Here is a 12190-nt window from a genome sequence, read left to right as displayed (position 1 = left end):
TCTTGTTAAAATAGGCTGTTGGAATGACCCCTTGAGGTAGGATAGGACCTAAATTAAGGCAATGGGAATAGAGGTGGAGAGGAGGGAAGAGAGATTGAGCTTGCCAAGAAATCCAACAGGATTTGATGACAGATTGGATTTGAGAGAGAAAGAAAAAAGTCAAGTCGGACACTGACATTTTGTGCTAGTTGGCTGGGAGAAGAATAAGGCAATTGTTAGTAGCATAAGAGCATGATGGAGCGTCTTAGAAGGGGGAAGGGAAATAAGGGTGATTGATTCTTTTGGAATTGGAGCAGAGCCTTGAGTAGTTTCTTGTTTGCCACTTATATTTTTACCCATGAGGATGGTGAAGTCTAAAGAATCTTACCCAGGGTCACCATGCTGTTGGTGGCAGAACTCAGGCCTCCTGTCCCTCTAGCCTGTGTAGCACAGTGAGTCTGGCCAGAGGAGACCTGCCAGAAGGTCCAGATGGAGATCTCATTTGGCAACAAGAAGTGGGAAAAAGACCAGGTATGGGGCAAATTCAGTCTGCAGAACAGCTAAGGCTGGAGCCTTATAGGTCAAGGACTTAGAGGGGAAGTGTTTGCTGGGAGCCAAGGCTTGTATGGGCCTAAAGTCTCCAACTGGTGGTTCCTGGCTCCTAAGTTCTCCATTTTGTTCTGAGGCCTAGATACCTGTGGGGCTGATGGGGAGTAGGGAGTGCTTTTATGGTGTCTTATATTCTTATATTTGTTAGTGCTTAGTGTGTTTTTTTTTTTTTTTTTTTTTTAGTGTGGGTACATATGTCTTAAATGGGCTTTTTTGGGGACTGCAACCCATCAGTCATTTATCAGTTTCATGAGAAAAGATGCATTTCGAAATCCAAACGCCTTTTTTTTTTTTTTTTTTAATCTCAGGCAAACCTTAGGGACACATCTAGCCAGTTCAGGAGAAGCTTCCTGTATAGCATTGGCATAGAGATGGAGGGATGGGGTAGCTAGCTGGGGAAGGCAGCCAGCCATGAGGACCTTCTCCAAGCAGGGCCTGTGTATACAGCCTGTGTCAGGGATCCAGATGGCTGGATGAGGGCCACAGCTTTCAGATGCAGCAAGAGGACCTTATCTAAACGCTGCACAGCTGCTGAGAGACTCAGTGGCCATGAGACGAGAGCCCTCCTTCTCATCTCTTCTTTTCACATCTTTCTGCCCAACCAGGCTGCTCTGCCTCCAGCCCTTTAGGACCACATCCTGCATTTGCCAGGTACCCTGGAACAGTGGTAACCTCGATTTGCCAAGGCAGGGCTGGGCTAATACATGTGATGCACTTAGATTATTGACTGTCACATAGTAAGTGCTGAATAAGTGCAAAGACATGAAGAATTCTAGGATTCAACTTTGACGGAAAACTCGTCAAGCCTTTTTGGCTCTTTTGAGGTATGTAGCAGGGTCTGGCAAGTTTCTATTTCATCTTGTTTTGAGCATTTCTAACAGTTTCCCCTTTTTCCCTGAGGCCAAAATGTGCATGATCCTCCCCACTGTGATAAAGTGTCAAGGGTAGCAATGGATTGCAAATCTGAGATTTGGGTTGGCCGTGTCATAGAGAAATGATTTATGTAGAGGTAGATAGGTAGAAGTCCCAGTAAAAAATGTCCAAGAAGAGATTTGTTAGCCCAGGGAGGCCTTTGGGTATAAATACTATCATGGCCTCCTACTTTCCCTCTCCCCCTGCTGCTTTGTATCTGTTTCTTGCTGGGAATGAGGGTAGGGAGAGGGAAGGAGATGGTCCAAATCCCAGGGCTGCTTTGCCCACTTAGGGATAGCCAATGCTTGTCAGTCACTTGGATGGGGGCCAGTTGCAGAGATAGAGCTCCTACCTCAAATCTCCAGGGCAAAGATATAATTCCACAGGGACTTGTCGGGTTGGAATGTCCCAGTCAAATGCAGCTGGAAAGTCCTTCGTCAACTTGGCAGAAAAGCCCGGAAAGCCCCAAAAAAAGGAACTCCTTGGGTTGACAGGCTCCTCAGCGTGACAGCCTCTGTGTGTGTATCTGTGTGCACATGTCTGACAAGTTGTAAAGGAACCAAGAAGTCTGTTGTAGGGATTAAGAGAACAGAGGAGGGTGGGACCACAGCTCAGACTAGAAAGACCAAAAATGGGTTCCTTGTATGTATTCAGCTTCTCTCTTCACGGCAATAGTTTTCTTTCTCCAAACGAAGGCCTCGTTTCCCCAGAATCAATGCTAGCTTCATGAACAGCTAGATCAATGCTGAACTGCTTCATGAAGGAAATAGAGGCATAGACTAGTCTTTGAAAGCTGCTTCCAGAGGGAAAGATGGAGTAGAATTTCTGGCTTTACTTGGGTTTACCAAGGGCTTGCTCATGAAGTGGATAGTGTTATTCTCATTTTATGAGGGAAAGAGGAACCAGAGTGTTAGATTTAATTTAACTTATTATCCAGACTGGGACACTATTGAGAGTGAAAGGAGTGAAACTAGATGACCTTGGGATGATAGCATTGTCCCAGGCATACTGGAATGTATGGTCTCAAACTCAGTGTTCAAAACTCCAGGTTCTATGAGCAACAGGGATAAGTGTGTGTCGGGGGGTAGGGTAGAGAGGGTTGAGGAGAATAGATTAAAGTGGGGGTAGGTGAGAAGTTAGAACTCAAATTTGGGTGGGAAAGACAAATTCTTCTGATTCAGTGTTTTACTGAATCAAAAGCGTAGTAGTTCTTGGCTTTGTTGCCTGACCTTGACTGGATGGATGTCATGAAAATGTTTCATTACATAAGCTCTACCTGTGCCCAGCCAAGACATCTGGTTCTTCGATGAAATGCTCACCCTGCAGCAAGAGCAGCCCTGTGCATCTGTCTAGGTTTTCACTGCCTCGGCTCACTGGTGCCGCACAATGTGCCAGGGGCCTGGCCTGTAGCACTTATTGTCTTGCGTCTGGAGATGAGGAAACTGACTCCTCCTGCTCCCCCATCCTCAGCTCAGCAGGTTTTTGCCCTCATGGGGACCTGGCCTCCCTGACCCCTGAGAACTCTGGTAGCTCTACAGTGTGGACTTTGAATTGGGCTGGCCTCCATTTCATCCAAGCGCTACACAAATTTGCTGTTGCTACTTTGAGCAAATCCGTCTACCTCTTTGAGTTTTAGGTTTCTCTTCTGTTAAATGGGAACAATAATAGGCTTACTTCTTACTATTGCTGTGAGGATTAAATGAGGTGGTGCATGTATAATGTTGATCATAGCACTTGGCACATTGTAAGCAATAAATGGTATTACCATTATCTTCTCAGGAAGACTGGGAAAAGTACTTTGTCCAGAGGAGTGATTTATGTTATCTGGAGAGCTCACCCTGGAATTTCAGAGGAAAATAATGTTCTCTGGGCTTCTAGGTATGACCCAGTAAGGAGAGACATGGTGGTGGTGAGCAGGAAACCCAGAAGGCATAACTGTAGGACAGGGTCAGTAATAGCCAGGTTTCACATGGCTGGTCACCAACGTACAGGGCAAAGGCAGCAAACAGAGAGTACTCAGAGCCCAAACCAGCTCGATGAGACATGGCAGCGGTGAGTGCAAAGTCCTGCCCTTAGGCTCCAAAAATCAACTGCGTGAGTTTCCTACTCAGCCATGTGGAAAAGCCCACATAAATTGTTTTAGCCTGGCTGCATTAATAGAAGTCCAGGGTTTAGATGTTAGTAGGAGATCATCCTACTTTTCCGTACACTGGCCAATACTGGCCACACACTGGCCTTAGGCACCATACTTTGAGAGCAGGTGGAGGAGGCACCTCATGGTGCAAACTGGGGTCCCTGTCCTGCAAGCTCTGGAAGGGTAGGATAGGAAGGTATGGGCTGTGGTCACTGTTTTCAGGTGGGTGAGGGAGCCACCATGTTCTGTGTCGCTCAGAGGGTCTGTGGTGGTGATGGTAGAAGGAACTAACGAAGAGACAGATTTTAGTTTGACATGATGTAAGAATTCCAAATAACTGAGGCTTATCTCTAGGACCGGGTGCTTTCTCAGAGCATGTATTAGAGTCAACCTGAAGAGGGTGTCATCCAGGCAGTATTGACTTGAGATGAGCTTATGAAATAACGAGGGGAGACAGGGTTTGCTGAAAGATTGTAGGTCTAACTAAAAGTACTGTAGGGCTTTGACAAAGAGAATTCTGTCAGTTAACCAACTGGGGCTGGGTCCTGAGGAGATGGAACTAGAGCTTAGCCTCCTAGGATAAGTGGGTCTTTTTTTGTTGTTGTTGAGGAAGAGGAGGGTATGTGGATCCCTGGTCAATGAAACCTCATGAGTAAAGGGCAGAGAAGCAGGAGTGAACAAAGTGGGATCAAGAAATAGTGAGGAGACCAGTTTAGCTAGACCTGTTGTTAAAATTTGAATAAAGTTGGGACTATGTAGGGGAAAGGGCTTGAAAGCTGAACTAAGAAGCTGGACTTTATCCTGCCAGCAGTGGGAGATAATTGGTAGCTTCTGAACAGAGAGATGACTTGAGCAAATGTAGGGTAAAATGGGGGTGGGAATCTGGGAAAGGGGGGCCTTAACAAAGTTGTGCAGAAGCTTCTTTGTCCCAAATCACAGGCTGAATGACAGGCAGAGAGAGGGGAAAGGCCTGAGGAGATGCTTCTGTGGGCTGAAACTCCATTGTGCTGTGTGTATTCTCTGCTGATGCCTACCTTGGCCTAACCACCTGATTGGGGCATGAAGTCTCTTACAGACTTAGGGGTCACCCTTTGAAGATCTTGAGAACACAGCATACTGGGACCTGGAAAACGGGGGCCCATGTGGTCTCAGGCATTGGGCTCACAGCATCCAAGAGGGTATGATGGGTATGAAGGAAGGGTCCCAGGAAGGCATTGGTCATGGCACTGGTAAGCCTGACAGTATGTCTACACCCTGGGCTACAGAGCAAATTTCCAGCCCTTAGAGGAGGCTGGGAAGGGCTATGGGCACCAGGACCTTATTCAAGTAGGCGGAGGTTTTGGGTGGGGTGCAGTGGATGGGAGGATGGAGAGTGTTGTGGTTAAGCAATGTGGATGCCCGAGGGGCATGATATTCTGCAGGGAAGGTAGCCTGGCAAGAGGGGAGAAGCATGGCAAGATGGTAGGAAGAGAGCCCCAAAGGCAGAATTACGTCCAGGGAAACTTGCTGTTTTAGGAGCAGAGGTAGAACATAATCCTTAAGTACTCTGGAGTCCATAGACTTGTGACCTCATTTATTATTTCATTTACCAAACAGTTTTTGACCGTCCTTTGTGCTGAGAACTGTGATGGTGGGAACATGAGATGAATAACACATACCCTAGACTGCCTGGAGCTTAAGGCATGTGCCCCTTACTCAAGACAGGCAGTGATAACTACAGGGAAAATACAGTGAAAATTCAGAGAAAGAAGAGGTTGGGCATCTGGCTTGCTGAGGAGGGCTCACTGAGATGTGCCTTGGACAGCTATGGACTGAACACACAGAAATGGGGGGTGAAGGGCCTTCCTGGTGGAGGGAACAGCAACACACAAAGAAAGGTGAGGGGGTGGTAAACTAATGGCATGCATGGAAAACAGCCAGTGATTTGGTCTGGCTGGAACTGAGGAGTAAATGAGGTTAAGTGGGGAATTTGGGACTGGAAATGATCAGTTTTTAAGTATCCATGATGCATCAGGCTCTGAGCATGGAGTTATCTGTACTCCCTTAAATCTACAGAAGCCTTTCTGGGTAGGTGTTGAATCCTTTTAACTGAGGAGGAAACTGAGGCTCAGAGAAGATAAGCAACTTTCCCAAGGTTCTTTAGGTGGTGAGTGAGTAGCTGAAATAAGTAAGATTTATACCAGTTCTACCTGATTCCTAAACCCTTGTTCTTTCTACTCTGTCTTGCCACCACATTTAGAATTTGGATTATGGAGGGTGTTAAATTTACAATGAAGACTGCTTCTTACCATGCCAAGGCAGGAAGGTGGTCAGCCAGCACATGTCAGGTGACATTAACCTTTGAGAGGCACTTGGTGGTAGACATGGCTAGATTTTCATGAAGGACACCCCACCCCCAATAAGTATATATGTGTACACACACATACCTATTTAGGAAGTAAATCTCTAAAATAGTAGGAGGCTGCATAGTTACTCGTGGTACCATAGCAAATGTTATTCACTGAGCGGGATAGGCAATTTCTGAATTCCTGGCTGAATTCCTTTATTTTCTCTCCCACTCAGGAAAGTATATTCGAATGGAACAAGATAACCCCAACTTTTCTCTGATTGATACAAAAGATATTTTCAGCCTTAGCCGCTCCATCGTTAGTAACAAGTTACAATCCACCTCCCTTGTTGGGACCCCAAGATGTCAGTCGTTGAAGTATGTTAAGCACGAGTGGTGCTGCCGAGTGGGTTAGAAGGGTGGCGTGAGGGATGAGAGTCAGAGAAATCTGCACAGTAACCCAGGTGGGCTGTGGAGGTGGAGAAGAAAGGCTAGTATAGTTCAGTAAGTGTTTGCTGAGAGCCTGCCCATGCAGGGGTGTGGAATGGGCGTTCGGTACCTGTGTGAAAGGAGAGCATTGTTTCCAGGGCTGGCCTGTTCAGGCTCTGAGCAGGTGGGTGTTAGTGGGGGTTGCCTGCTTAAGTTGGGTTCTTTATTATCCTGTATCCTATAGAGCCCAAGTGAAACACCAAAACCAAACCAAACTCATTGTTGTTGAGTCAATTTGACTTATAGTGACCCTATAGGACAGAGTAGAACTGCCCCATAATAGGGTTTTCAAGGAGTGGCTGGTAGATTCAAACTGCCGACCTTTTGGTTAGCAGCTGAGCTCTTAACAACTGCGCTGGTCCTTATTGTCAAACAGGTCTACCCAGGGCCCAATCCTCTGACCACCTGGGCCTCCTTCCTAGAACCAGCCTTGGGAACCACAACTTTAGCTGACCTGGGGTGGACCTGGTGTACCTTCAGACTTCCTAATGGGAAGGTTTTCTTGCGTTCAGAGAGAAAGCTTCAGAAAACCTCCTGGGAGGCTGGGGTCTAAGATTGAGTAGTGTCTGCGCTGTGATGACTTGGGGACCTCATGTTTACAGGAGGTTTCAGGTGGGAAGAAGAGCCCTATGTGGGGTTGGGGAAAGCTCCACCTCCATGTCCTGCCTACTAATAAGGAGCACTTTGAAAACAGTTCAGGGCTGCTTCACTGTCACAAATCCAGTCCTCAGGTGACATGATTACTTAATATTTAAAAGAGAATTAAATAAACCAAGCAACAGTTGAATGTGGAATGGTGTTCGTGAAGAAGGATCATAAAAGCTACATGAGAAATGTATTTTGTTGCGTTACTGTTATACATCGTGTGTGGAAACCTTTCCTAAGTAGCTCCTTGAAGTAACTACCTGTTGGACCATAGGTGCCCTGCAAGGGGTGATGTTCACTAAAAGCAATTGTGGGGCCTTTCAGGGACACTAGTTTAACTTGGCTGTCTTCTGTCAAGTCCATCTCTGGAGTTAATAGGGGCCCTTCCGACCCCAATGCATGGGGCCAGGGATCTCCTGAGCTAAGGCTGAAACCAGCCATGAATGTGGTCAGGACTTGGCCCTTTCCCCTCCCCCAACCCCTGGAGTCCAGCTTTCTGCTTTAACTTCCACATTTGAGGTCTCCCAAACCCATCTCCCCAGCTGTGACTTCTTTGCCGGGTGACCCCCTTCCCACCGTGGCCCATGGGCGTCATAAACTCGACCTGCTGACTACCCCTGAGCAGGGCCACCTGATGAGACTCCAGTGGACTGGCTATAAGGGTGGGCACATGATATGTAGGAGACTTAAGCTCCCCTGACCCCTGCCTCCTTTCAGAAGTGCTCTCCCTCCTGCCAGGTATTGCTGGAGACTAAGAAAGCCTGCAGCATGTGTAGACCTCAGGGTCTGCTTGTTTTGGGGCTCGCTTCTCAAATACAGTCCATGTCATTTTTTTTTTTCCCCCGATTCCAACATTTAGGCCCTGATGTGAAAGTCTTAGCCAAATCCATCTTCTAGAATAGTGTTGTTAGGGACATGTTGTTCTCTGAGGGGAAAAGACAGGGTGTTGCTTATTTATTGGGCCAGGTACTAAGCTAGATGGCTTATCCTGTTCTGTTAACCCTCTGACCAATCCTGTAGGAGGTGGGTATTGTTACTGCATTATGCAGTAACCTGAGAGGTTAATAATATTATCCAAAGTCTAAAACTAGTAGGAGCTCATAGTAGTAGAGGCAGGATTTAAACTCAATCGGTCTGACTCCAGAGGTTGAACTCTTTCACTGTATCTGGCTCCTCTTCCTTTAGGGAAAGCAGTGCCTCACAATTCAGCATAATCTAGCCTCTTTTTTTTTTTTTTTTTACAGAAGACTCTGGACTGGGCAGCGGGCAGGGACTCTGACATCTGTACTGCCACCCCCTTCTGTGGCCCTTTTGAGTCATGCAGACCTTAACACCTGTCACTTCTTCAGAAATTAAAGAACTGTTCTGGTATCTTCTATGGGAGAATTAGTGGCCCTGCTTTATGGAAAAGAAGAGGTGAGGAAAGGTGAGAGAGAGGCCCTCAGAAGATTTTGTAGAAGCTCCCAGTCCCCTGAAGCCAAACAGACAGACTTCCAGGAGCAAGCCCTCTTGGGCCCTCAGGGAGGGAGTACCTAGTGCACTGCAGTCCTCCAGTGGGCTTGTCTTTGGTCTGCAGGAGCGGGTGTGTAAGCAGGGGTTCCCAGAACACTTTTCTTGGGAAAGCCCCTGAGCCACTGTCTGGCCCCAGGCTTTTTGGGGAGGGAAGTGATCTGAGTGTCAAGTGTCTTGTGACTGTTGAGTTGAGGTTGGGGGACTGGCCCTGCCTCCTTCCCTCCATCATATCCTAGAGTTGTTCAGTTGGGTTGAAGTGAAGATCTGGGCCCAGGGCTCTGGACTCCTTGAAGGCAGCATGGCAGCTAGGCTACTGGGCCTTAGGGTTTCCTCCTTGTTGGCATCCCACCGTTTGACCTCACTAAATGGTCTTGGTCCCCAGGCCTGACTTGACTCAGAGCTGACTTACAAAGAATACAGATAAAGGAATATTAGGAACTGTCCTTACCTAGATGTTGTTTAGTATCTGAGGATGCAAAACAGTCTCCTTTAGAGCGAGAGCAAAGGGAAACGCCAGTGGATCAGAACAGGGACCAGCATCTCTGCAGAAGATGCTGCCTTCTTCTGATAGGTGGGGGCATTTCCAAAATTCTCAATGAACAAGGCTCAGAGAACAAAGCTGTGTCATGGTGAAGGACAGTGAAGCACTCTCTGCTGGCACTGCCAAGGGGCCGGGAGGGTAGACCTGTCCCATCCACAGTAGAGGAAGCTCTATTGGCCCTGTCCAAAGGCTCAGCCCAGAAAAGCTCTGGACTGACTGACTGTTCACTTGTAGCCTGGGTTTTTTGGCAGCTGTGGTAGCCTGGGTTTTTTGGCAGCTGTGGGTTCTGTGCAGTGTCTTCATCTGGCTCCCATGTGGCCGAGACCTCCAGTGAAGACAGCTGCTAATTCCCTGCTAATACCCTCCAGCCTAGGCCTGGGACCTCTTCCTGGGAGGCCAAGTGCCTCCAAAGCAGGAAGCCCCATTTCCCTTAAATAGAGGCAGACCCATGCTGTTGTTGTCAGCTGTACACAGGCTGGACTTTAAAGAAATTCTTTTGTCTTGTACTGGCCTTAAAATAAATTTTTAATGCAAAAGAAAAACCATTGCATCGAATGAAAATTAAGTTGTTGAACAAATTTTGATATGAAGGTTCAAAATACACAGTAAATTTTAGTTAATTAGTATTTACTTAGAGCTTGCCAAATTCTGGGGCCCGTTTCACCTAGGCAGCTTGGGAGGCTCCTAGGAGGGAGCTGGCTATAGGCTGAAGTTATGCATGAGGCCCCTGAATGCTCTAGATGGGAGAGAAAACTTGCCAATTCACATCTGTCCCCTACCTTGTTGCTTAAAAAAAAAAAAACCCAAAAAACCAAACCCACTGCCTTCAAGTTGATTCCGACTCATAGCCACCCTATAGGACAGAGTAGAACTGCCCCATGGGGTTTCCAAGGAGCAGCTGGTGGATTCAAACTGCTGACCTTTTAGTTAGCAGCCAAGCTCTTAACCACTGTACCACCAGGTCTCTCCCTTGTTGCTTAGCGTTCTAAAATAATGGAATGAGGAGAAATGCCTGTTTTTATCATCCTCTGGGGGAAGTTATGACAGCACTGGGGTAGTGGGTAGGGGGAAGTTACATCCTTGTCTCCTGTTGGTCCTTTGGGGAATATAACTGCATCCATCAATTATGTCTGTTTCTCATGCCAGGCTTCAGCATGGCCAAGTTCCCCCTATGGTAGAGCTGCCTTTGCCTCTGAACATTAGGCTGCAAGAGAGAGGGGCCTCAGATATGGACAAAGTGAGACGGAGGGACTGCTAACGCCCACTCTATTTCAGAAAGCCGGCCAAGGTCTGTCTCTCACATGTCCCTTCTCTCTCCTCTCAGATATACATACATTTAATATTTTGGGTCAGAAAACATTTATAGAGTGTCCACCTGCATCAGGTTCTTTGCTGGGTTCTGAGGATAGAAAGGTGAATAGGGCATAACCTTTGTCCTCAAGAGGCTCAATTTAGAAGGGTGGATACACTGAGGAACAATGTAATACAGAGCTATATCCTGAGATGGTAAAAGTGGATATCAGGTATGTTGGGAGCAGAATGGAAGCATCTAGCACCTTCTGGGACTGGGGATAGTGGTGTCAGGAAAGATTCCTAGGGTGGAGGGGTGGGGGTATGCTTGGATCAGGCCTTAGAATGATTGGGGTTTTTGCAAGTTCAGATGGAGGAAGGCATCCCAAGTAGAGGAAATAGAGTAAACAGAGACAAGAAAATCATTTTGTATTTGTGGGTTAGGAAATGACCCAGTGTGACTGGAACTCAGAGCACACTGAAAAGTATAGCATGGGGGGGGGGCGGGGGTAGACCACATTGGAAGACTTTGATGGCTGAGCTGTAGAATGTGGCTCTTTTTTCCTGGATGGAGTGGGAAGCCGTGGAAAGTTTGGGCGCAGGGGAACAACATCATGAACTCTGCAAAACATGTCCTGCTCTGTGAAATAGGAAGATGGACTGGAAGGGAGTCAGCTAGAGGTAGGAATCCCAGAGGAGGCAGATTTTTCAGTCGTGGTGAGAAATGATAAGGCTGTAAACTATGGCGAGATGAGATGAGGCATAAGTTAGGAGGATTAGGTAGGGCATTAGGACCTATACAGGGAGTCCGAATGGCATTGAAACAGCACCCATGAGTAGTCAGAGACTTGGCTTCAAATCTCAGTTCTGCTGGTCCCCTTGAAGGGGAGGTGGAGTGTTGTGTCCTCCTGGAAAAGCCCAAATCCCTATGTGGTGGGTCCTTTTTAAAAAACTTTTTATTTTAAAAAAAAAAAATACAAAAGGAGAAGAAATTTCCTTATTACTCAGCTTCAGCAACAACTTCTTGGTTATATTTTTTTTTAGGTGGTGAATTTGTTTATTTATTTAAATTGTTATAAAAAATATGTAGGTGGTAGATTTTGAGATCAAGTTTTTTGGAAGTATTCAATTTGGTGTTACATCGGAGCATTTCTCTGAATCTGTTATCAGACTGTAGCCCGGGTAGCACAGTGGCTAAGAGCTTGGCGGCTAACCAAAAGCTTGGCAGTTGGAATCCACCAGCCACTCCTTGGAAACCCTATGGGCCAGTTCTACTCTGTCCTTTAGGGTTGCTATGAGTTGGAATCCACTTGACTGCAACAGATTTTTTTTTTTTTTTTTTTTTATCAGACTGAGGCAGTAAAATCGTGTGATTTCCACTTGTTCCTCCCTGGAGGTAAATTTGTATCTGTGTACATATGTGTGTCCTCTCCTGTTAGAAAGAAAATGAGTGCTACTTTCTTTGAAGGGTGTGTTCTGGGGCAGAGGAAAGACACTGTCAGGAGGGCCCTGTCTGTAAAATAACAGGGTAAGGCTCTGGGTTCTGTCTGCCATGGGGCAGGTGTGGGGTGTGGGCAGGGGATAGAATGGAGAGAAGAACTTCGAGAGGGCAGGTTTGCAGGGTCAGATACTCTCATTATGTGTTCACCAGAACGTGTTTGTTACCTGGGACCTGAATCATGCTGACCAAACTAACAAGGCTAGTCTGTAAACTAGACCGCTGTAATAATTTACTTTGGCAGGTATTGTCCAG

At 46.8% G+C, this 12190-nt stretch overlaps 1 protein-coding gene across 10 annotated transcripts in view; it reads left to right on the top strand.

Annotated features, from left to right (window-relative positions):
* The window catches only part of PPFIBP2 (PPFIA binding protein 2), a 171653-nt gene that overhangs the window by 6503 nt on the left and 152960 nt on the right, over nucleotides 1-12190 (top strand). For 2 of the 10 annotated variants that reach the window (XM_064288490.1, XM_064288485.1), the window contains exon 2: nucleotides 8339-8510. The exons of 4 other annotated variants lie outside the window; for them this stretch is intronic. In XM_064288490.1, coding sequence (XP_064144560.1) covers nucleotides 8497-8510 — 14 coding nt within the window. In that variant the 5' untranslated portion in view covers nucleotides 8339-8496. Of the gene's footprint in view, nucleotides 1-8338; nucleotides 8521-10293; nucleotides 10436-12190 lie in introns of all 10 variants that reach the window. 4 more of the 10 variants (XM_064288484.1, XM_064288482.1, XM_064288486.1 and 1 more) reach the window with 4 other exon arrangements.

The sequence above is a fragment of the Loxodonta africana genome, chromosome 7, assembly GCF_030014295.1.
Source record: "Loxodonta africana isolate mLoxAfr1 chromosome 7, mLoxAfr1.hap2, whole genome shotgun sequence".
NCBI classification, from domain to species: Eukaryota; Metazoa; Chordata; class Mammalia; order Proboscidea; family Elephantidae; genus Loxodonta; species Loxodonta africana.
Note: the sequence above shows the minus strand (reverse complement) of the source record. Positions and strands in the feature narration are given on the sequence as shown.